This window comes from Drosophila miranda, chromosome XL (genome assembly GCF_003369915.1).
Source record: "Drosophila miranda strain MSH22 chromosome XL, D.miranda_PacBio2.1, whole genome shotgun sequence".
Classification (NCBI taxonomy): domain Eukaryota; kingdom Metazoa; phylum Arthropoda; class Insecta; order Diptera; family Drosophilidae; genus Drosophila; species Drosophila miranda.
Genome location: NC_046673.1, coordinates 7,194,284 through 7,217,415, shown reverse-complemented (window position 1 = coordinate 7,217,415; position 23,132 = coordinate 7,194,284). Strand labels below are relative to the sequence as shown.

The following is a 23,132-nucleotide window of genomic DNA, read 5'->3' as shown; positions in this document are numbered from 1 at the left end:
CTCTGAAGCAGCAGGCGGCTCTCCTCTCCTACGGCCGAAAGGCCGTAACAGCAACTGGCATAGTCCCTGACCCACGCGACGTATGTTCTCAAAGCGGTGTTTCTTGCGTATCGTGCCCGTTTGCGTCGCCAGGTCCACTTCTGGGACAACTAGAGGACGGCCAGGACATTACACTCCACACCCACAGATTAGATGACATGGAGCGATCGAGTATTTGAACTAGTTTTAAAATATTTTGTTTGTTTGTTTTGTCGAGTTTGTTGTCGTCTCCTCTGGGCTGATGACCGACAGCATAGCAAGGCGTACTCTTAAACAGTCTTCAAAGTTATTTAGTTCTACGACACACACATTGCGGTCCGCCTCAGCAGATGGATCCCTGTGCCTGTGCCCAGAATGTCGCGGCTCCGCGCGTACTGGAGTCCGATTCCACAGGAGGGCGAGGCATGAGTTCAATATCTTCTTGTTGCTGCAGAGCGCCTCCCGGCTGCTGGGTTTTTGCAATGATTAAAATGACCTTCATTCCCTGATGACAGACAGTCACTGGAAAACGGTCAAACTGGTCAAAAGACCAGTCCAACGCCTTCCTCTTCGAGGAGGACGTGCGGCAGCTGGCCGTCGGCAGGACCCACAATGCGGCGCTGCTCCGCAACAACGAGATCCTCATGTGGGGCCGCAACTGCTACGGACAGCTGGGCACGGGCTCGATCAGCGAGCAGCAGGCGGTGCCCCAGCCACTGAGCCTCCGACTGCCCGACGGCCAGACGCCTGCTCGCGTGCACATGGGGGCAGAGCACGGCCTGCTGCGGACTACAGCCGGCGAGATCTACACCTGGGGCTGGAACGAGCACGGAAACTGTGGCAACAACAGTACAGAGAATGTGTAAGAATCTCCCTTCTGCCAGTGGATTGGCTTTAAATTCAATTTTCGATCAATTTCCAGATGCAGCGCGTGAAGTTGGCCGGAGCTGGCTCGGGCTTCTGTTACGCCATTTCCGAGTCGTCTGTTAATTAATTTTATAATAAATGTTAAAAATGCTTAAAAATACTAAACGGAATATCGAAATTAAGGTATTTGATGTCGGATCATGGGCAAAATTGTACGAATAATCAAACCCAAGCAGTTGGCGCTCTTTCTTCCATCGATAGTTGAAGAAACATCGATGTATCGATAGTAACAATGAAGTTTTTCAACCTTCAGCAGCTTTACTTGAACTCCGCGGAATTTTTGTTGCAAATACTATTTGCCATTTTTACAGTGAAAATAAAGTGCTTTGTTTTCAAAAACTTAATCTTTTCCACAGAAAAAAGAAGGTAAATATGGTAAATGGTAGATTTTTATATATTTTATTCGAAATGTGCGGCTTGCCAGGCAATTAGTGGATGAATTTGAGGGCGCTTATGGTTTTTGAAGCCAACAAGTGCAAATGGCGATGGAGAATCATCAAAGTGCAATGAAATATTCGAAATATTTGCGGCACCGGCCTCTACACACTCGTGTTCCATGATAGATGCCTCAGAGCAGAGAACTATCTCCCTTAAATATTTGGCAGCACAGAAAAAGTCGCCCAAAGTGAGACATCGCTTCTTCTGCGCAAAATGCAATGGATTGGATTGATATTTCTTCGATCCGCAGAAGTCTCACTTTAAGACTTCTGTGGGCATGTGTATGCCGGCATTTTTCGTTCACCAATACACAAAAAGATTAACCAGTGCTGCCAATAGTTCATCCACTGATACACACACGCACACACAGCACTCAAGCCTCCACGACCTCTGACTGGGCAGCACTGTCGTGGTAGGCGTCTGTGTCGGGCAGTAATTCCGAGAAACTTCAGCGTGTATTAGTAGACCACTCCGCATAAATAAAATAAATTTCCCATAAATCAATTTTTTTTGTGCAACCGATCGCCATAAGCAAACGAACAGACGACTGGGAGCCGATTACTTCCATTTCGCTCGAAGCAGTGAAGGTTCTCGTTCAGCGGTGTTTCTTTCCAATAAACATTTTCATTTCTTTCTCGCACAAAAAGGTGTCGGAGAATAGCTTCAACTCAAAGTATTTGGACGATGACGATGAGGACGATGCGATTGCTGCCTCTGAGGGTGTGTACCAATGAATCCTCTAAACTAAATATAATCCACGCGTTTGTCTCGCGCTTTAGGCAAAGTTTCGAGCCAGGTGGCCAAGCGCATCTGGCAGCCAACCATCGATGATACTACCCCTGGGGTCTGGGAGCCGCCCGAGAAGCCCCTGCCCCACGTGGAGGAGGATGCTCCGATGAGTGCCGAGGCCCTGGCGGAGGCTCTAGCGGTGAGCGAGACCGCCTCGGACTTTATACACGAAGTGGAGCGCTCTCTCTACGGCGACAACAGCAAGGAGAACGGCTCCGCCCAGTACTTCAAGGCGGCCGAGAATTATTCGCTGTTTGGCGCCAACTACATGGGCTTGGAGGAGGACAAAAACAAAAAACCGCCGCCGGGCTTCGACCAAAGCTCCAGTCAGATTGCGGCTGGATCGGCCGGAGTATCCGGCCAAAGCTACTCGGGGGTAAGTGGTGCTCTAGGCTTTCAATGAATTAGGAATCGATGATTCGTTGGCTAGAATATGCCCAATATGCCCTCCTTCTTAGCTGTTCTGAGGAAAACCCCAACTCTATCCGTATTTCAGGGACCCTCTTCATCCGGAATGGGCGGCATGGCAATGTCCCAGCAGCCGCAGCACAAGGCCGCGAATCAGCCAGGACCTGCAGCGCTGCTTCCACAGCAGCAGCAGCATCCGCGTCATCCTTCGCCAGCGACAGTGCCCAGGGTCATAGCCGAGGCAGCAGCTCTGGCTGGAGCTGGAGCTGGCATCGACATTGGCCTGCACGCCCATGGACATCTGCCCAGTGCCACGGAAATGGCCATCGGACACATTTACCAGGAGCTCATGGGCATGAATTTCAATCAGGCCAATAAACAGCAGCAGCAGCAGCAACACCACCACCAGCAGCAGCAGCAGCACCACCAGCAGCAGCAGCAGCAGCACCACCACCAGCAGCAGCAGCAGGCGGCTCTGAAGCAGCAGGCGGCTCTGAAGCAGCAGGCGGCTCTGAAGCAGCAGGCCGCTCTCCTCTCCTACGGCCAAAAGGCCGTAACAGCAACTGGCATAGTCCCTGACCCACGCGACGTATGTTCTCAAAGCGGTGTTTCTTGCGTATCGTGCCCGTTTGCGTCGCCAGGTCCACTTCTGGGACAACTAGAGTACGGCCAGGACATTACACTCCACACCCACAGATTAGATGACTAGTTTTAAAATATTTTGTTTGTTTGTTTTGTCGAGTTTGTTGTCGTCTCCTCTGGGCTGATGACCGACAGCATAGAAAGGCGTACTCTTAAACAGTCTTCAAAGTTATTTAGTTCTACGACACACACATTGCGGTCCGCCTCAGCAGATGGATCCCTGTGCCTGTGCCCAGAATGGCGCGGCTCCGCGCGTACTGGAGTCCGATTCCACAGGAGGGCGAGGCATGAGTTCAATATCTTCTTGTTGCTGCAGAGCGCCTCCCGGCTGCTGGGTTTTTGCAATGATTAAAATGACCTTCATTCCCTGATGACAGACAGTCACTGGAAAACGGTCAAACTGGTCAAAAGACCAGTCCAACGCCTTCCTCTTCGAGGAGGACGTACGGCAGCTGGCCGTCGGCTGGACCCACAATGCGGCGCTGCTCCGCAACAACGAGATCCTCATGTGGGGCCGCAAGTGCTACGGACAGCTGGGCACGGGCTCGATCAGCGAGCAGCAGGCGGTGCCCCAGCCACTGAGCCTCCGACTGCCCGACGGCCAGACGCCTGCTCGCGTGCACATGGGGGCAGAGCACGGCCTGCTGCGGACTACAGCCGGCGAGATCTACACCTGGGGCTGGAACGAGCACGGAAACTGTGGCAACAACAGTACAGAGAATGTGTAAGAATCTCCCTTCTGCCAGTGGATTGGCTTTAAATTAAATTTTCGATCAATTTCCAGATGCAGCGCGTGAAGTTGGCCGGAGCTGGCTCGGGCTTCTGTTACGCCATTTCCGAGTCGTCTGTTAATTAATTTTATAATAAATGTTAAAAATGCTTAAAAATACTAAACGGAATATCGAAATTAAGGTATTTGATGTCGGATCATGAGCAAAATTGTACGAATAATCAAACCCAAGCAGTTGGCGCTCTTTCTTCCATCGATAGTTGAAGAAACATCGATGTATCGATAGTAACAATGAAGTTTTTCAACCTTCAGCAGCTTTACTTGAACTCCGCGGAATTTTCGTTGCAAATACTATTTGCCATTTTTACAGTGAAAACAAAGTGCTTTGTTTTTCAAAAACTTAATCTTTTCTACAGAAAAAAGAAGGTAAATATGGTAAATGGTAGATTTTTATATATTTTATTCGAAATGTGCGGCTTGCCAGGCAATTAGTGGATGAATTTGAGGGCGCTTATGGTTTTTGAAGCCAACAAGTGCAAATGGCGATGGAGAATCATCAAAGTGCAATGAAATATTCGAAATATTTGCGGCACCGGCCTCTACACACTCGTGTTCCATGATAGATGCCTCAGAGCAGAGAACTATCTCCCTTAAATAATTGGCAGCACAGAAAAAGTCGCCCAAAGTGAGACATCGCTTCTTCTGCGCAAAATGCAATGGATTGGATTGATATTTCTTCGATCCGCAGAAGTCTCACTTTAAGACTTCTGTGGGCATGTGTATGCCGGCATTTTTCGTTCACCAATACACAAAAAGATTAACCAGTGCTGCCACTGGTTCATCCACTGATACACACACGCACACACAGCACTCAAGCCTCCACGACCTCTGACTGGGCAGCACTGTCGTGGTAGGCGTCTGTGTCGGGCAGTAATTCCGAGAAACTTCAGCGTGTATTAGTAGACCACTCCGCATAAATAAAATAAATTTCCCATAAATCAATTTTTTTTGTGCAACCGATCGCCATAAACAAACGAACAGACGACTGGGAGCCGATTACTTCCATTTCGCTCGAAGCAGTGAAGGTTCTCGTTCAGCGGTGTTTCTTTCCAATAAACATTTTCATTTCTTTCTCGCACAAAAAGATGTCGGAGAATAGCTTCAACTCAAAGTATTTGGACGATGACGATGAGGACGATGCGATTGCTGCCTCTGAGGGTGTGTACCAATGAATCCTCTAAACTAAATATAATCCACGCGTTTGTCTCGCGCTTTAGGCAAAGTTTCGAGCCAGGTGGCCAAGCGCATCTGGCAGCCAACCATCGATGATACTACCCCTGGGGTCTGGGAGCCGCCCGAGAAGCCCCTGCCCCACGTGGAGGAGGATGCTCCGATGAGTGCCGAGGCCCTGGCGGAGGCTCTAGCGGTGAGCGAGACCGCCTCGGACTTTATACACGAAGTGGAGCGCTCTCTCTACGGCGACAACAGCAAGGAGAACGGCTCCGCCCAGTACTTCAAGGCGGCCGAGAATTATTCGCTGTTTGTAAGAATCTCCCTTCTGCCAGTGGATTGGCTTTAAATTCAATTTTCGATCAATTTCCAGATGCAGCGCGTGAAGTTGGCCGGAGCTGGCTCGGGCTTCTGTGTTATGGGCGGTTTTGGACAGAGCCGATAGGTATCAGGGCTGGAGAAGAAAGAGACAGCGGCATCTATAGTGGATCCTGGGAAGCAGTGGCAGAGTTGCGTAGGAGAAAAGGAAACGGGGCGAGGAGGAAGAAAAGGGAGAGTTTCCGGTGGAGAATAGTGGAGGCCGCACGTGCCCTAAAAGAAAAAAAGGAAACAAAATTGGTGATCGTGGAGACGACGATCCCACCAAGACATCAGCGGCAGGCATCAACATCAGCAGAAGCGGCGGACATCGGCAGCAGCATCCCTGTACTGGCCAGGCCGGGAAACTGATGCGAGAACCGTCAGCGGAGCACCGGCACCAAGGGACCGTCAGCGGAGCACCGACTGGAGACACGTTTCTGTCCCCACACACCAGCCCCCCGGGGAAAGAATCCGGACTTCAAAGCAGCAATACACACACACGATTCACACACACCCATAGGGTTTATTTTTTTTTGTTAGTATTTTTGTGTTAGTATTTGTTTCCTTTATATAAACCTAGATTATTAATTATTATTAATTAATAATGTACAAGATAAATAAGAAAATATAATGGATATAAAAGGAATATTTGAAAAGAGTCATGAGTGAATAGAAAACGGTAGTTGGGTGGGACGAGAGCGAGAAGAAGAGCGGGACCCTGAATATGAAAAGGGAGCGAATTCAAAAGGTGGCGCTCATGGAAGGGTGGGACCCTGCTAGGGATAACGAAACCAACTATCCCCGCTGACGAAAGTGCCAACGAGGACAAGTCTGTCCTATAAATTAGATTTGTTTTTTTTGTATGTTTTTTTGTTTTGTTCAATCCGTCCCCTGGCTTATCGGGTCGGAAACACCCCTGACTTCCCCGTGAGCTAGCTGGGAACGATAGGCCAGGGTGGCAAAGAGGCGGATCATAACAAATGGCGCCCAACGGTAATAGAAGGGATCGATTTTAAACGCGAGTCTTAAAGACCCGGTGTAAAATGTAACCCTGGTAGAACGAAACTCAGCCGGTCCGCGAGCCGGGAATAAATCCTAGCCGTCGTAGCCGCTGAGAGGAGTAGAAGAGAGGAAAAGGGACATGGTAGTTATGTATCGGAGGTAGAAGGGAAGGAAGTGTGTGTCCCGAGTTGTGGTCCAGGTATTACCAGGTGGTAGTAGCCTCGTTGTCCGACTCGTGGAGCTCGCTGTCTGGATCTGAAAAGAGGAAGAGGTGCCGGAGGATCTGTCGAGTCGTGGTCCGGGTTATGTCCAGAGGCATTAACGTCGTTGTCCGATTCTGGGGGATCCACGGTGATCTGAGGGAGGAAACAGCAAAGGGAGTTGGCACTCAGAAAAAGTAAGCGAAGGTAAATAGCAAGGGGAAAAGAAGGGGGTCCGCTCACCTGCAAAACAATTAATGCAGTTGTCTCTCGTCCCACCAAACAAATTAAAGGTGCATTTTTGTCTGAAGCAGTTTGGGAATTATATGTTTTTTTGTTAGTGATTTAGCAGACTATTGGAAAGCCGAAGCAAGAAAACCCAAAGGGAAATCATTTTTTTTTGAGGACTGACGATCCTCGCTAGCATTGTTTGGAAGCAATTTTAGAAGTAGGCATTAGGCAAGTCATCGGAAAAAGAGTTTTTGTTTGGGAGAGGAAGTATTTAGTTATTTAGTGTTGCATTTAATTAGGCGATTAATTGTAGATGTAGGTGTTTATTTATTTGATTGAATCAGTTTGGATATTTAGATTTATCAATTTATTGATTTAAATTAACCGATTTATGTATTTAAATTTATTTATTTGGTTATCTAAACATTGAATTAATTATTCGCTTATTTATTTATTGCACTATTTATTTATTTGTTTTCTCGTTACGATTGAAGGTATTGAGGATTAATTAGCCTGGAACTAATAATAATAAACAGATAATAAACAATCCAATTTATTTATCACCAAGATAGTTAAGTAAATAGGGAATAGACGAAGGAAAGGAGTACGTTAGGAAAATTGGTTGATGAGTGACCCGGAGATTTTTAAAGGGTCGGGAAAGACAAGGCGTAGCCCAGAGGCACAGCGCAGGTACCAGCCGTACAACATGCCGACGACTCGGTCCCAGGACGGTAAAGCCGGCAGTAGGCCGGAAGGGCCGTCGCAAGTGGCGGAAAACGTACATGCGGGGTTGCACCAGGAGGACCCAGAGGCCGGAGCGGTAGGAGGTCAACAGCGAGCCCGTAAGGACCTGGTGTTACCGTCCGAGTTAAGCTCAGCCGTGAACGCAGCCTTAGCCCAAGCACAGGAGACCTACCGAGCGTCGCTCGGGCAGCAAATGGAAGCGCTGAGATCGTCAATGCAAGCAGACATGCTAGAGTTCATGCGAGAGATCAACGCTGTGGTGGGTTCGTTAAAAGCGGAGCGAACGGCGAGTGATGCGAATGGAAGGAATCGGGGATCAAATGCAACCAGTCTGGGAGGAGGTCAACAGGAAGCACCCGGGAACCAGCAAGCACATCCAACGCACTTGTTCGTGGACAACCGAACATTGGAGGCCGATCAGAGGACCCAAGCCGATCAGAGACCCGTGGAGGAGTGGCTGTTCAACGGGATGGGCGCAGGAGCAAACCCTAACAGGAATCGACCGAGTTTCGGAGAGGCTAGGCAGGAGCAAGTGCAGATACGAAGATGGGGACTTAGCTTCGACGGCGATCCAAAGGGGATGCCCGTGGCGGAATTCATATTCCGGGTGGAGCATCTACAGACGTCGTACCAGGTACCGTGGGCGGAGGTTTTGAAAGCCTTTCACACATTGGTCAGTGGCCACGCAAGGGATTGGTACTGGATGCATGTGCGGACGGTAGGAATGCCGGACTGGCCGAATCTGAGATATGGTCTCCAGCAGCAGTTTCAAGTTCGTCGGACAGAGTTCGAGCGAGAGCAAGAGCTCAGGGAACGCCGACAACGCCACGGGGAGTCGGCGGACCAGTACATCCAGGAGATGTTGGTGTTGAGGACGAGATTGCTGAATCCGTTCTCGGATTATGATCTAATAAAGATCATAAAGATCAATATTAGGGATGCAATTTCGAGGGTGATTTATCCAATGCAGATACCAAATCTCCAGAAGCTGCGAGAAGAGTGTGCGGACGCCGAGAAACTGCTGGCGACGCGATGGACAAGGAGCGGTCCAGACCATGGGGGTAGTAGGCGCAGGGAAGATCACAAAGTACATGAATTGGATGCGAACACTCACGACCCGGAGGAACAGACCGAGGCATTGGATGCTGTCCATAGGACGAGGGAATCCGGAGGCGACCGCACCCAGCTGAAGTGCTGGAATTGCGCTCAGCCGGGTCACACCTATTTTGAGTGTGAGTCGGCCGTACGTAACCTGTTCTGCTACAAGTGCGGGCTGGCCGGGGTCATTCTCCCTAAATGTCCTAAATGTCGGCCGGGAAACGCGAAAAGGAGCACGACGCAATTGGAGGAGTCGAGTTCCACGTCGCCGCGAAGCAGCCAATAGATAGGCCCTCCAACGTTAAATTAGATACCCCTAAGGAAAGAAGTAGCAATAAGAATATTTACACTACCATATATAAGGTTAACCAAGCGGTATTACCCGAAGCTAGATGGTCCGAGCGCAAGCCGATAAAGGAAAGACAGCGGCAGTACGAACAGGCCAGGAATCGGATAATGGGGGACGAACTCGATGAGAGTATCCGAACGGGAGCAGTCAGAGCACAGCGGGCTCGGGACAGGTTTCAGGGGCGAAAGAGAAGGCGGCTCCAGGTGTGTGCTGCAGTCCACTCGGCAATTCGTCAGGATGACAGGCCATTCGCACGAGTGAAGTTGGGCCCGAGGACGCTGATGGGACTACTGGATACAGGGGCATCGGTGAGCCTTCTGGGGAAAGGTGGGCATTCGACACACATGGTTTGGGAAGAACGACGCTCGAAAGGCACGAAATTCAATTAATCGAGGGAGCCGTACCCGTAAAGGAGCGATTCTACCCGGTGTCTCCCGCGGTGCAAGAGCTGTTGTTTGCCGAGGTGGACGAAATGTTGCGCCTCGGAGTCATCGAAACCAGCGAGAGCCCGTGGAGCAACCGCGTGACGCTGGTACGTAAGCCGGGAAAAAACCGATTGTGTCTGGATGCGCGGAAACTAAACAAATTAACCGTGAAGGATGCTTACCCGCTGCAGAGCATCGAGTCAGTTCTGAGCCACGTAGAGGATACGGTGTACATCAGCAGCATCGATTTAAGGCACGCATTTTGGCAGATAGAGCTGGAGCCTGAAAGTCGGACGTACACAGCGTTCACGGTGCCGGGCAGACCACTCTATCAATTTAAATCGATGCCCTTCGGGTTGTGCAATGCAGCCCAACGGCTGTGTCGGTTGATGGATCGAGTAATTCCACAACGACTCCGAAGCCATGTCTTTGTATACTTAGACGATCTACTAGTTATTTCCCGGACGTTTGAGGAGCATATACACCTGTTAGAGGAAGTGGCCAAGTGTCTCAAGGAGGCAAACCTGACAATTGGAAGAAAAAAATCGAAATTCGGCTATAAATATTTAAAGTATTTAGGGTACATCGTAGGCGACGGCGCACTTAGGACAGATCCGGAGAAAGTACAGGCGATCACCCAAATACCAATGCCAAGGAACGTGAGACAAATCCGGAGATTTTTGGGGACAGCTGGCTGGTATCGGCGGTTTATCCGAAATTTCTCGGCACTCTCGGCTCCTCTGACAGACTGTCTGAAAGGAAAAGGGCAATTTAAGCTGACGGAGGAGGCAGGAAAATCGTTCGAGGAGCTCAAAAAAGCACTTACCAGTGCCCCCGTGCTACATCATCCAGACTTTAAGTAGCACTTCTTCATCCAGTGTGATGCGAGCCACGTGGGGATTGGAGCAGTTCTCTTCCAGAGGGATGATGAAGGAGCAGAGCACCCGATCGCATTCTTTTCGGCGAAGCTAAGAGGGGCACAGCTCAACTATAGCGTGCCAGAGAAGGAGTGTCTGGCGGCGGTAAGAGCCATAGATAAGTTCCGTGCATACGTAGAACTGATGCCATTCACGGTGATAACAGATCACGCGAGTTTGCAGTGGCTCATGCGATTCAAAGCACTGGATGGGAGGCTAGCCAGGCGGTCGTTGGCTCTCCAGGCTTATGACTTCGAAATCGAGCACCGCAAAGGAAAGGAAAATATCGTCGCCGATATGCTGTCACGTCCCTTTGACGTGGACGCTATCGACTTCCTGGAGTTCGACACCACAGCCTTCGAGGATGAAGAATACCGAAGAAAAATTGAGTCGGCCCAGAGCGATGAGGATGAATTCCCAGACCTGAAGGTGGAGGAAGGACTGCTGTTTAAGCGCACACAATTTGGCCGGCCGGAATTAGAGGAGTTTTCGTGGAAGCTATGGATCCCGGAAGCCCTGACGAGCACACTGATCCAACAGGCTCACGACAGCGATGTGGCAATGCATGGAGGAATCGCGAGGACACTGGGACGGCTGCGACAGTTCTATTATTGGCCCCGGATGACCGTGCAGGTGAAGGCATATGTGGCTGATTGTAACACCTGCAAAGAAACAAAACATTCAACACAGGTTCACCGTCCACTCATGGGGGCCGAAACCAGAACCGAGAGGCCGATTCAAAAACTGTACCTGGATTTCCTGGGTCCATATCCGAGGACTCGAAGTGGCAATGTGGTCATACTAATAGTCCTCGATCACATGTCCAGATATGTCTGGTTGAAGGCTTTGCCTAAGGCGACGTCTTCGGCCGTGATCCGATTCTTGCACGCCGAGGTCTTCGCGCAGTTTGGCGTGCCTGAAATAGTGCATACCGATAATGGAAAGCAATTTGTGTCAGCTGAATTTTCTCAATTCCTGGATAGGAGAAGCATAACGCACCTGAAGTCGGGGAACTATGCACCGCAGGCGAACGCGGCCGAACGAGTGAACCAGACTGTACTGGCAGCAATAAGGACATACGCTAGTGAGGATCACACGCGCTGGGACGAGAAGCTGACGGAGATCCAGTGTGTGGCTAGGAGCGCTATACACACGGGTATCGGGACGTCGCCATACTTTGTGTTGTTTGGGCAGCACATGTTTACTAGCGGCCGAGATTATAAATTGGCACGCAGACTGGGCGCCCTAAATGATGCACAAATGTCACCCTTGGCGAGGAGTGACAAGATGGAGATAGTCCGAGATGAGGTCCGAGGAAACTCTCATGAAGCCTACAACAGAGCGAAGAACAGGTATAATCGAAAAGCTCGAGAAATTAGGTACTCACCGGGTCAGGAGATATATAAGCGGAATTTCGTGTTGAGCAAATTTAAAAACAACATCAACGCGAAGTTCAGCCCAAAATACGTCAAGTGCCGAGTGATCCGGAGTATGGGCAACAGTCTGTACGAGCTGGAGACGTTGCAAGGCTCACGTATTGGGGTGTTTCACGCAAAGGATCTGAAGCAGTAGCCCAGGCATCTCAGTCGATGGAGCCAGAGACTCTCAATCTCAGGGTGTGGGCGATGGCCTACGTTTGGGGCCCCTTAATTGAAAAAGCCCGCCTGCTTGGCACTCCCGTTTCGGCGGAGTAATCCTGGAAACGGTAGTGTGGTGTTATGGGCGGTTTTGGACAGAGCCGATAGGTATCAGGGCTGGAGAAGAAAGAGACAGCGGCATCTATAGTGGATCCTGGGAAGCAGTGGCAGAGTTGCGTAGGAGAAAAGGAAACGGGGCGAGGAGGAAGAAAAGGGAGAGTTTCCGGTGGAGAATAGTGGAGGCCGCACGTGCCCTAAAAGAAAAAAAGGAAACAAAATTGGTGATCGTGGAGACGACGATCCCACCAAGACATCAGCGGCAGGCATCAACATCAGCAGAAGCGGCGGACATCGGCAGCAGCATCCCGGTACTGGCCAGGCCGGGAAACTGATGCGAGAACCGTCAGCGGAGCACCGGCACCAAGGGACCGTCAGCGGAGCACCGACTGGAGACACGTTTCTGTCCCCACACACCAGCCCCCCCGGGGAAAGAATCCGGACTTCAAAGCAGCAATACACACACACGATTCACACACACCCATAGGGTTTATTTTTTTTTGTTAGTATTTTTGTGTTAGTATTTGTTTCCTTTATATAAACCTAGATTATTAATTATTATTAATTAATAATGTACAAGATAAATAAGAAAATATAATGGATATAAAAGGAATATTTGAAAAGAGTCATGAGTGAATAGAAAACGGTAGTTGGGTGGGACGAGAGCGAGAAGAAGAGCGGGACCCTGAATATGAAAAGGGAGCGAATTCAAAAGGTGGCGCTCATGGAAGGGTGGGACCCTGCTAGGGATAACGAAACCAACTATCCCCGCTGACGAAAGTGCCAACGAGGACAAGTCTGTCCTATAAATTAGATTTGTTTTTTTTGTATGTTTTTTTGTTTTGTTCAATCCGTCCCCTGGCTTATCGGGTCGGAAACACCCCTGACTTCCCCGTGAGCTAGCTGGGAACGATAGGCCAGGGTGGCAAAGAGGCGGATCATAACAAATGGCGCCCAACGGTAATAGAAGGGATCGATTTTAAACGCGAGTCTTAAAGACCCGGTGTAAAATGTAACCCTGGTAGAACGAAACTCAGCCGGTCCGCGAGCCGGGAATAAATCCTAGCCGTCGTAGCCGCTGAGAGGAGTAGAAGAGAGGAAAAGGGACATGGTAGTTATGTATCGGAGGTAGAAGGGAAGGAAGTGTGTGTCCCGAGTTGTGGTCCAGGTATTACCAGGTGGTAGTAGCCTCGTTGTCCGACTCGTGGAGCTCGCTGTCTGGATCTGAAAAGAGGAAGAGGTGCCGGAGGATCTGTCGAGTCGTGGTCCGGGTTATGTCCAGAGGCATTAACGTCGTTGTCCGATTCTGGGGGATCCACGGTGATCTGAGGGAGGAAACAGCAAAGGGAGTTGGCACTCAGAAAAAGTAAGCGAAGGTAAATAGCAAGGGGAAAAGAAGGGGGTCCGCTCACCTGCAAAACAATTAATGCAGTTGTCTCTCGTCCCACCAAACAAATTAAAGGTGCATTTTTGTCTGAAGCAGTTTGGGAATTATATGTTTTTTTGTTAGTGATTTAGCAGACTATTGGAAAGCCGAAGCAAGAAAACCCAAAGGGAAATCATTTTTTTTTGAGGACTGACGATCCTCGCTAGCATTGTTTGGAAGCAATTTTAGAAGTAGGCATTAGGCAAGTCATCGGAAAAAGAGTTTTTGTTTGGGAGAGGAAGTATTTAGTTATTTAGTGTTGCATTTAATTAGGCGATTAATTGTAGATGTAGGTGTTTATTTATTTGATTGAATCAGTTTGGATATTTAGATTTATCAATTTATTGATTTAAATTAACCGATTTATGTATTTAAATTTATTTATTTGGTTATCTAAACATTGAATTAATTATTCGCTTATTTATTTATTGCACTATTTATTTATTTGTTTTCTCGTTACGATTGAAGGTATTGAGGATTAATTAGCCTGGAACTAATAATAATAAACAGATAATAAACAATCCAATTTATTTATCACCAAGATAGTTAAGTAAATAGGGAATAGACGAAGGAAAGGAGTACGTTAGGAAAATTGGTTGATGAGTGACCCGGAGATTTTTAAAGGGTCGGGAAAGACAAGGCGTAGCCCAGAGGCACAGCGCAGGTACCAGCCGTACAACATGCCGACGACTCGGTCCCAGGACGGTAAAGCCGGCAGTAGGCCGGAAGGGCCGTCGCAAGTGGCGGAAAACGTACATGCGGGGTTGCACCAGGAGGACCCAGAGGCCGGAGCGGTAGGAGGTCAACAGCGAGCCCGTAAGGACCTGGTGTTACCGTCCGAGTTAAGCTCAGCCGTGAACGCAGCCTTAGCCCAAGCACAGGAGACCTACCGAGCGTCGCTCGGGCAGCAAATGGAAGCGCTGAGATCGTCAATGCAAGCAGACATGCTAGAGTTCATGCGAGAGATCAACGCTGTGGTGGGTTCGTTAAAAGCGGAGCGAACGGCGAGTGATGCGAATGGAAGGAATCGGGGATCAAATGCAACCAGTCTGGGAGGAGGTCAACAGGAAGCACCCGGGAACCAGCAAGCACATCCAACGCACTTGTTCGTGGACAACCGAACATTGGAGGCCGATCAGAGGACCCAAGCCGATCAGAGACCCGTGGAGGAGTGGCTGTTCAACGGGATGGGCGCAGGAGCAAACCCTAACAGGAATCGACCGAGTTTCGGAGAGGCTAGGCAGGAGCAAGTGCAGATACGAAGATGGGGACTTAGCTTCGACGGCGATCCAAAGGGGATGCCCGTGGCGGAATTCATATTCCGGGTGGAGCATCTACAGACGTCGTACCAGGTACCGTGGGCGGAGGTTTTGAAAGCCTTTCACACATTGGTCAGTGGCCACGCAAGGGATTGGTACTGGATGCATGTGCGGACGGTAGGAATGCCAGACTGGCCGAATCTGAGATATGGTCTCCAGCAGCAGTTTCAAGTTCGTCGGACAGAGTTCGAGCGAGAGCAAGAGCTCAGGGAACGCCGACAACGCCACGGGGAGTCGGCGGACCAGTACATCCAGGAGATGTTGGTGTTGAGGACGAGATTGCTGAATCCGTTCTCGGATTATGATCTAATAAAGATCATAAAGATCAATATTAGGGATGCAATTTCGAGGGTGATTTATCCAATGCAGATACCAAATCTCCAGAAGCTGCGAGAAGAGTGTGCGGACGCCGAGAAACTGCTGGCGACGCGATGGACAAGGAGCGGTCCAGACCATGGGGGTAGTAGGCGCAGGGAAGATCACAAAGTACATGAATTGGATGCGAACACTCACGACCCGGAGGAACAAACCGAGGCATTGGATGCTGTCCATAGGACGAGGGAATCCGGAGGCGACCGCACCCAGCTGAAGTGCTGGAATTGCGCTCAGCCGGGTCACACCTATTTTGAGTGTGAGTCGGCCGTACGTAACCTGTTCTGCTACAAGTGCGGGCTGGCCGGGGTCATTCTCCCTAAATGTCCTAAATGTCGGCCGGGAAACGCGAAAAGGAGCACGACGCAATTGGAGGAGTCGAGTTCCACGTCGCCGCGAAGCAGCCAATAGATAGGCCCTCCAACGTTAAATTAGATACCCCTAAGGAAAGAAGTAGCAATAAGAATATTTACACTACCATATATAAGGTTAACCAAGCGGTATTACCCGAAGCTAGATGGTCCGAGCGCAAGCCGATAAAGGAAAGACAGCGGCAGTACGAACAGGCCAGGAATCGGATAATGGGGGACGAACTCGATGAGAGTATCCGAACGGGAGCAGTCAGAGCACAGCGGGCTCGGGACAGGTTTCAGGGGCGAAAGAGAAGGCGGCTCCAGGTGTGTGCTGCAGTCCACTCGGCAATTCGTCAGGATGACAGGCCATTCGCACGAGTGAAGTTGGGCCCGAGGACGCTGATGGGACTACTGGATACAGGGGCATCGGTGAGCCTTCTGGGGAAAGGTGGCCTGGAACTGATAGGAGAATTGGAGCTGAAACTTCAAGGCATAAAGAAATTCTCAGTACAAACAGCGGGCGGCACTCCTCATAAAATACTGGGACATGTGTCGACAGTAATGACGTATGGAGGCCAGAAGCAGACTATGGAGTTGTTCCTGTGTCCCTCGCTGAAACAACCGCTGTACCTAGGGGTCGATTTCTGGCGGAAGTTTGGTCTGGCTCCGCATATAGTAGGCCTAGAACGACACAAGGAATTAGCCGAAATTGATGCTGAGGTGCTGACTAGGAGTAGACCAACGGAACCGCACGAATTGACGCACACGCAGTAGACACGTCTGGACCAGGTGAACTTCAGGGCATTCGACACACATGGTTTGGGAAGAACGACGCTCGAAAGGCACGAAATTCAATTAATCGAGGGAGCCGTACCCGTAAAGGAGCGATTCTACCCGGTGTCTCCCGCGGTGCAAGAGCTGTTGTTTGCCGAGGTGGACGAAATGTTGCGCCTCGGAGTCATCGAAACCAGCGAGAGCCCGTGGAGCAACCGCGTGACGCTGGTACGTAAGCCGGGAAAAAACCGATTGTGTCTGGATGCGCGGAAACTAAACAAATTAACCGTGAAGGATGCTTACCCGCTGCAGAGCATCGAGTCAATTCTGAGCCGCGTAGAGGATACGGTGTACATCAGCAGCATCGATTTAAGGCACGCATTTTGGCAGATAGAGCTGGAGCCTGAAAGTCGGACGTACACAGCGTTCACGGTGCCGGGCAGACCACTCTATCAATTTAAATCGATGCCCTTCGGGTTGTGCAATGCAGCCCAACGGCTGTGTCGGTTGATGGATCGAGTAATTCCACAACGACTCCGAAGCCATGTCTTTGTATACTTAGACGATCTACTAGTTATTTCCCGGACGTTTGAGGAGCATATACACCTGTTAGAGGAAGTGGCCAAGTGTCTCAAGGAGGCAAACCTGACAATTGGAAGAAAAAAATCGAAATTCGGCTATAAATATTTAAAGTATTTAGGGTACATCGTAGGCGACGGCGCACTTAGGACAGATCCGGAGAAAGTACAGGCGATCACCCAAATACCAATGCCAAGGAACGTGAGACAAATCCGGAGATTTTTGGGGACAGCTGGCTGGTATCGGCGGTTTATCCGAAATTTCTCGGCACTCTCGGCTCCTCTGACAGACTGTCTGAAAGGAAAAGGGCAATTTAAGCTGACGGAGGAGGCAGGAAAATCGTTCGAGGAGCTCAAAAAAGCACTTACCAGTGCCCCCGTGCTACATCATCCAGACTTTAAGTAGCACTTCTTCATCCAGTGTGATGCGAGCCACGTGGGGATTGGAGCAGTTCTCTTCCAGAGGGATGATGAAGGAGCAGAGCACCCGATCGCATTCTTTTCGGCGAAGCTAAGAGGGGCACAGCTCAACTATAGCGTGCCAGAGAAGGAGTGTCTGGCGGCGGTAAGAGCCATAGATAAGTTCCGTGCATACGTAGAACTGATGCCATTCACGGTGATAACAGATCACGCGAGTTTGCAGTGGCTCATGCGATTCAAAGCACTGGATGGGAGGCTAGCCAGGCGGTCGTTGGCTCTCCAGGCTTATGACTTCGAAATCGAGCACCGCAAAGGAAAGGAAAATATCGTCGCCGATATGCTGTCACGTCCCTTTGACGTGGACGCTATCGACTTCCTGGAGTTCGACACCACAGCCTTCGAGGATGAAGAATACCGAAGAAAAATTGAGTCGGCCCAGAGCGATGAGGATGAATTCCCAGACCTGAAGGTGGAGGAAGGACTGCTGTTTAAGCGCACACAATTTGGCCGGCCGGAATTAGAGGAGTTTTCGTGGAAGCTATGGATCCCGGAAGCCCTGACGAGCACACTGATCCAACAGGCTCACGACAGCGATGTGGCAATGCATGGAGGAATCGCGAGGACACTGGGACGGCTGCGACAGTTCTATTATTGGCCCCGGATGACCGTGCAGGTGAAGGCATATGTGGCTGATTGTAACACCTGCAAAGAAACAAAACATTCAACACAGGTTCACCGTCCACTCATGGGGGCCGAAACCAGAACCGAGAGGCCGATTCAAAAACTGTACCTGGATTTCCTGGGTCCATATCCGAGGACTCGAAGTGGCAATGTGGTCATACTAATAGTCCTCGATCACATGTCCAGATATGTCTGGTTGAAGGCTTTGCCTAAGGAGACGTCTTCGGCCGTGATCCGATTCTTGCACGCCGAGGTCTTCGCGCAGTTTGGCGTGCCTGAAATAGTGCATACCGATAATGGAAAGCAATTTGTGTCAGCTGAATTTTCTCAATTCCTGGATAGGAGAAGCATAACGCACCTGAAGTCGGGAAACTATGCACCGCAGGCGAACGCGGCCGAACGAGTGAACCAGACTGTACTGGCAGCAATAAGGACATACGCTAGTGAGGATCACACGCGCTGGGACGAGAAGCTGACGGAGATCCAGTGTGTGGCTAGGAGCGCTATACACACGGGTATCGGGACGTCGCCATACTTTGTGTTGTTTGGGCAGCACATGTTTACTAGCGGCCGAGATTATAAATTGGCACGCAGACTGGGCGCCCTAAATGATGCACAAATGTCACCCTTGGCGAGGAGTGACAAGATGGAGATAGTCCGAGATGAGGTCCGAGGAAACTCTCATGAAGCCTACAACAGAGCGAAGAACAGGTATAATCGAAAAGCTCGAGAAATTAGGTACTCACCGGGTCAGGAGATATATAAGCGGAATTTCGTGTTGAGCAAATTTAAAAACAACATCAACGCGAAGTTCAGCCCAAAATACGTCAAGTGCCGAGTGATCCGGAGTATGGGCAACAGTCTGTACGAGCTGGAGACGTTGCAAGGCTCACGTATTGGGGTGTTTCACGCAAAGGATCTGAAGCAGTAGCCCAGGCATCTCAGAGACTCTCAATCTCAGGGTGTGGGCGATGGCCTACGTTTGGGGCCCCTTAATTGAAAAAGCCCGCCAGCTTGGCACTCCCGTTTCGGCGGAGTAATCCTGGAAACGGTAGTGTGGTGTTATGGGCGGTTTTGGACAGAGCCGATAGGTATCAGGGCTGGAGAAGAAAGAGACAGCGGCATCTATAGTGGATCCTGGGAAGCAGTGGCAGAGTTGCGTAGGAGAAAAGGAAACGGGGCGAGGAGGAAGAAAAGGGAGAGTTTCCGGTGGAGAATAGTGGAGGCCGCACGTGCCCTAAAAGAAAAAAAGGAAACAAAATTGGTGATCGTGGAGACGACGATCCCACCAAGACATCAGCGGCAGGCATCAACATCAGCAGAAGCGGCGGACATCGGCAGCAGCATCCCGGTACTGGCCAGGCCGGGAAACTGATGCGAGAACCGTCAGCGGAGCACCGGCACCAAGGGACCGTCAGCGGAGCACCGACTGGAGACACGTTTCTGTCCCCACACACCAGCCCCCCCGGGGAAAGAATCCGGACTTCAAAGCAGCAATACACACACACGATTCACACACACCCACCTTCATCCACCCACATCACACACAACCCACGCATGTATACCCTCATTCATAACACATCACATAACATCACCACATTTCACACATCTACACCCGTCCGACCCACAATTAAACAAAATATCACGATCATACAAAAAACACCACGATTAAACGTAAACATCAGCAAGCATCAGGAAGCAACAACCTCTATCAAAGGGGGCTGCCAACTCGGCCGAAATAGGGTTTATTTTTTTTTGTTAGTATTTTTGTGTTAGTATTTGTTTCCTTTATATAAACCTAGATTATTAATTAATAATGTACAAGATAAATAAGAAAATATAATGGATATAAAAGGAATATTTGAAAAGAGTCATGAGTGAATAGAAAACGGTAGTTGGGTGGGACGAGAGCGAGAAGAAGAGCGGGACCCTGAATATGAAAAGGGAGCGGATTCAAAAGGTGGCGCTCAAGGAAGGGTGGGATCCTGCTAGGGATAACGAAACCAACTATCCCCGCTGACGAAAGTGCCAACGAGGACAAGTCTGTCCTATAAATTAGATTTGTTTTTTTTGTATGTTTTTTTGTTTTGTTCAATCCGTCCCCTGGCTTATCGGGTCGGAAACACCCCTGACTTCCCCGTGAGCTAGCTGGGAACGATAGGCCAGGGTGGCAAAGAGGCGGATCATAACATCTGTTACGCCATTTCCGAGTCGTCTGTTAATTAATTTTATAATAAATGTTAAAAATGCTTAAAAATACTAAACGGAATATCGAAATTAAGGTATTTGATGTCGGATCATGAGCAAAATTGTACGAATAATCAAACCCAAGCAGTTGGCGCTCTTTCTTCCATCGATAGTTGAAGAAACATCGATGTATCGATAGTAACAATGAAGTTTTTCAACCTTCAGTAGCTTTACTTGAACTCCGCGGAATTTTCGTTGCAAATACTATTTGCCATTTTTACAGTGAAAATAAAGTGCTTTGTTTTTCAAAAACTTAATCTTTTCCACAGAAAAAAGAAGGTAAATATGGTAAATGGTAGATTTTTATATATTTTATTCGAAATGTGCGGCTTGCCAGGCAATTAGTGGATGAATTTGAGGGCGCTTATGGTTTTTGAAGCCAACAAGTGCAAATGGCGATGGAGAATCATCAAAGTGCAATGAAATATTCGAAATATTTGCGGCACCGGCCTCTACACACTCGTGTTCCATGATAGATGCCTCAGAGCAGAGAACTATCTCCCTTAAATATTTGGCAGCACAGAAAAAGTCGCCCAAAGTGAGACATCGCTTCTTCTGCGCAAAATGCAATGGATTGGATTGATATTTCTTCGATCCGCAGAAGTCTCACTTTAAGACTTCTGTGGGCATGTGTATGCCGGCATTTTTCGTTCACCAATACACAAAAAGATTAACCAGTGCTGCCAATAGTTCATCCACTGATACACACACGCACACACAGCACTCAAGCCTCCACGACCTCTGACTGGGCAGCACTGTCGTGGTAGGCGTCTGTGTCGGGCAGTAATTCCGAGAAACTTCAGCGTGTATTAGTAGACCACTCCGCATAAATAAAATAAATTTCCCATAAATCAATTTTTTTTGTGCAACCGATCGCCATAAACAAACGAAAAGACGACTGGGAGCCGATTACTTCCATTTCGCTCGAAGCAGTGAAGGTTCTCGTTCAGCGGTGTTTCTTTCCAATAAACATTTTCATTTCTTTCTCGCACAAAAAGATGTCGGAGAATAGCTTCAACTCAAAGTATTTGGACGATGACGATGAGGACGATGCGATTGCTGCCTCTGAGGGTGTGTACCAATGAATCCTCTAAACTAAATATAATCCACGCGTTTGTCTCGCGCTTTAGGCAAAGTTTCGAGCCAGGTGGCCAAGCGCATCTGGCAGCCAACCATCGATGATACTACCCCTGGGGTCTGGGAGCCGCCCGAGAAGCCCCTGCCCCACGTGGAGGAGGATGCTCCGATGAGTGCCGAGGCCCTGGCGGAGGCTCTAGCGGTGAGCGAGACCGCCTCGGACTTTATACACGAAGTGGAGCACTCTCTCTACGGCGACAACAGCAAGGAGTACGGCTCCGCCCAGTACTTCAAGGCGGCCGAGAATTATTCGCTGTTTGGCGCCAACTACATGGGCTTGGAGGAGGACAAGAACAAAAAACCGCCGCCGGGCTTCGACCAAAGCTCCAGTCAGATTGCGGCTGGATCGGCCGGAGTATCCGGCCAAAGCTACTCGGGGGTAAGTGGTGCTCTAGGCTTTCAATGAATTAGGAATCGATGATTCGTTGGCTAGAATATGCCCAATATGCCCTCCTTCTTAGCTGTTCTGAGGAAAACCCCAACTCTATCCGTATTTCAGGGACCCTCTTCATCCGGAATGGGCGGCATGGCAATGTCCCAGCAGCCGCAGCACAAGGCCGCGAATCAGCCAGGACCTGCAGCGCTGCTTCCACAGCAGCAGCAGCATCCGCGTCATCCTTCGCCAGCGACAGTGCCCAGGGTCATAGCCGAGGCAGCAGCTCTGGCTGGAGCTGGGGCTGGCATCGACATTGGCCTGCACGCCCATGGACATCTGCCCAGTGCCACGGAAATGACCATCGGACACATTTACCAGGAGCTCATGGGCATGAATTTCAATCAGGCCAATATACAGCAGCAGCAGCAACACCACCACCAGCAGCAGCAGCAGCACCACCAGCAGCAGCAGCAGCAGCACCACCACCAGCAGCAGCAGCAGGCGGCTCTGAAGCAGCAGGCGGCTCTGAAGCAGCAGGCGGCTCTCCTCTCCTACGGCCAAAAGGCCGTAACAGCAACTGGCATAGTCCCTGACCCACGCGACGTATGTTCTCAAAGCGGTGTTTCTTGCGTATCGTGCCCGTTTGCGTCGCCAGGTCCACTTCTGGGACAACTAGAGTACGGCCAGGACATTACACTCCACACCCACAGATTAGATGACTAGTTTTAAAATATTTTGTTTGTTTGTTTTGTCGAGTTTGTTGTCGTCTCCTCTGGGCTGATGACCGACAGCATAGCAAGGCGTACTCTTAAACAGTCTTCAAAGTTATTTAGTTCTACGACACACACATTGCGGTCCGCCTCAGCAGATGGATCCCTGTGCCTGTACCCAGAATGTCACGGCTCCGCGCGTACTGGAGTCCGATTCCACACGAGGGCGAGGCATGAGTTCAATATCTTCTTGTTGCTGCAGAGCGCCTCCCGGCTGCTGGGTTTTTGCAATGATTAAAATGACCTTCATTCCCTGATGACAGACAGTCACTGGAAAACGGTCAAACTGGTCAAAAGACCAGTCCAACGCCTTCCTCTTCGAGGAGGACGTGCGGCAGCTGGCCGTCGGCTGGACCCACAATGCGGCGCTGCTCCGCAACAACGAGATCCTCATGTGGGGCCGCAATTGCTACGGACAGCTGGGCACGTCCTCCTCGAAGAGGAAGGCGTTGGACTGGTCTTTTGACCAGTTTGACC

The 23,132-nt window shown here is 49.9% G+C and overlaps 3 protein-coding genes across 6 annotated transcripts; all 3 read left to right on the top strand.

Annotated features, from left to right (window-relative positions):
- The first annotated feature begins 203 nt into the window (after nucleotides 1-203).
- Nucleotides 204-1,068, top strand: LOC117187675 (RCC1 domain-containing protein 1-like). Its single transcript, XM_033390345.1, has 2 exons — nucleotides 204-880; nucleotides 941-1,068. Exons 1-2 carry the CDS (start codon nucleotides 663-665, stop codon nucleotides 951-953), a joined length of 231 nt encoding a protein of 76 aa, XP_033246236.1. The 5' UTR covers nucleotides 204-662; the 3' UTR covers nucleotides 954-1,068.
- Nucleotides 1,069-1,095: 27 nt separating this feature from the next.
- LOC117187446 (RCC1 domain-containing protein 1-like) lies at nucleotides 1,096-5,675 on the top strand. Of its 4 annotated transcripts, XM_033390145.1 has the most exons (4): nucleotides 1,096-1,311; nucleotides 5,098-5,170; nucleotides 5,230-5,495; nucleotides 5,556-5,675. In XM_033390145.1, the coding sequence occupies exons 2-4, from the start codon at nucleotides 5,098-5,100 to the stop codon at nucleotides 5,625-5,627; spliced, it is 411 nt and encodes a 136-aa protein (XP_033246036.1). In that variant the 5' UTR covers nucleotides 1,096-1,311; the 3' UTR covers nucleotides 5,628-5,675. The 4 variants fall into 4 exon arrangements, with proteins under 4 accessions (XP_033246036.1, XP_033246045.1, XP_033246041.1 ...); XM_033390141.1 differs by lacking the exon at nucleotides 1,096-1,311 and having other exon boundaries at nucleotides 4,406-5,170; XM_033390154.1 differs by lacking the exons at nucleotides 1,096-1,311; nucleotides 5,098-5,170; nucleotides 5,230-5,495 and adding an exon at nucleotides 3,402-3,946 and having other exon boundaries at nucleotides 5,556-5,639.
- Nucleotides 1,922-3,299, top strand: LOC117187428 (homeotic protein female sterile-like). Its single transcript, XM_033390087.1, has 3 exons — nucleotides 1,922-2,103; nucleotides 2,163-2,548; nucleotides 2,669-3,299. Exons 2-3 carry the CDS (start codon nucleotides 2,279-2,281, stop codon nucleotides 3,287-3,289), a joined length of 891 nt encoding a protein of 296 aa, XP_033245978.1. The 5' UTR covers nucleotides 1,922-2,103; nucleotides 2,163-2,278; the 3' UTR covers nucleotides 3,290-3,299.
- Nucleotides 5,676-23,132: the final 17,457 nt, after the last annotated feature.

What these genes read in the sequence shown, in the direction of transcription:
- LOC117187675 (XM_033390345.1), top strand. Translation starts at nt 663, where the DNA reads ATGTGGGGCCGCAACTGCTACGGACAGCTGGGCACGGGCTCGATCAGC.
- LOC117187428 (XM_033390087.1), top strand. Translation starts at nt 2,279, where the DNA reads ATGAGTGCCGAGGCCCTGGCGGAGGCTCTAGCGGTGAGCGAGACCGCC. An exon ending in CCGGCCAAAGCTACTCGGGG is followed by an intron (nt 2,549 to 2,668) that starts GTAAGTGGTGCT and finishes TCCGTATTTCAG; the next exon opens with GGACCCTCTTCATCCGGAAT.
- LOC117187446 (XM_033390145.1), top strand. Translation starts at nt 5,098, where the DNA reads ATGTCGGAGAATAGCTTCAACTCAAAGTATTTGGACGATGACGATGAG. An exon ending in TGCGATTGCTGCCTCTGAGG is followed by an intron (nt 5,171 to 5,229) that starts GTGTGTACCAAT and finishes CTCGCGCTTTAG; the next exon opens with GCAAAGTTTCGAGCCAGGTG. An exon ending in CCGAGAATTATTCGCTGTTT is followed by an intron (nt 5,496 to 5,555) that starts GTAAGAATCTCC and finishes ATCAATTTCCAG; the next exon opens with ATGCAGCGCGTGAAGTTGGC.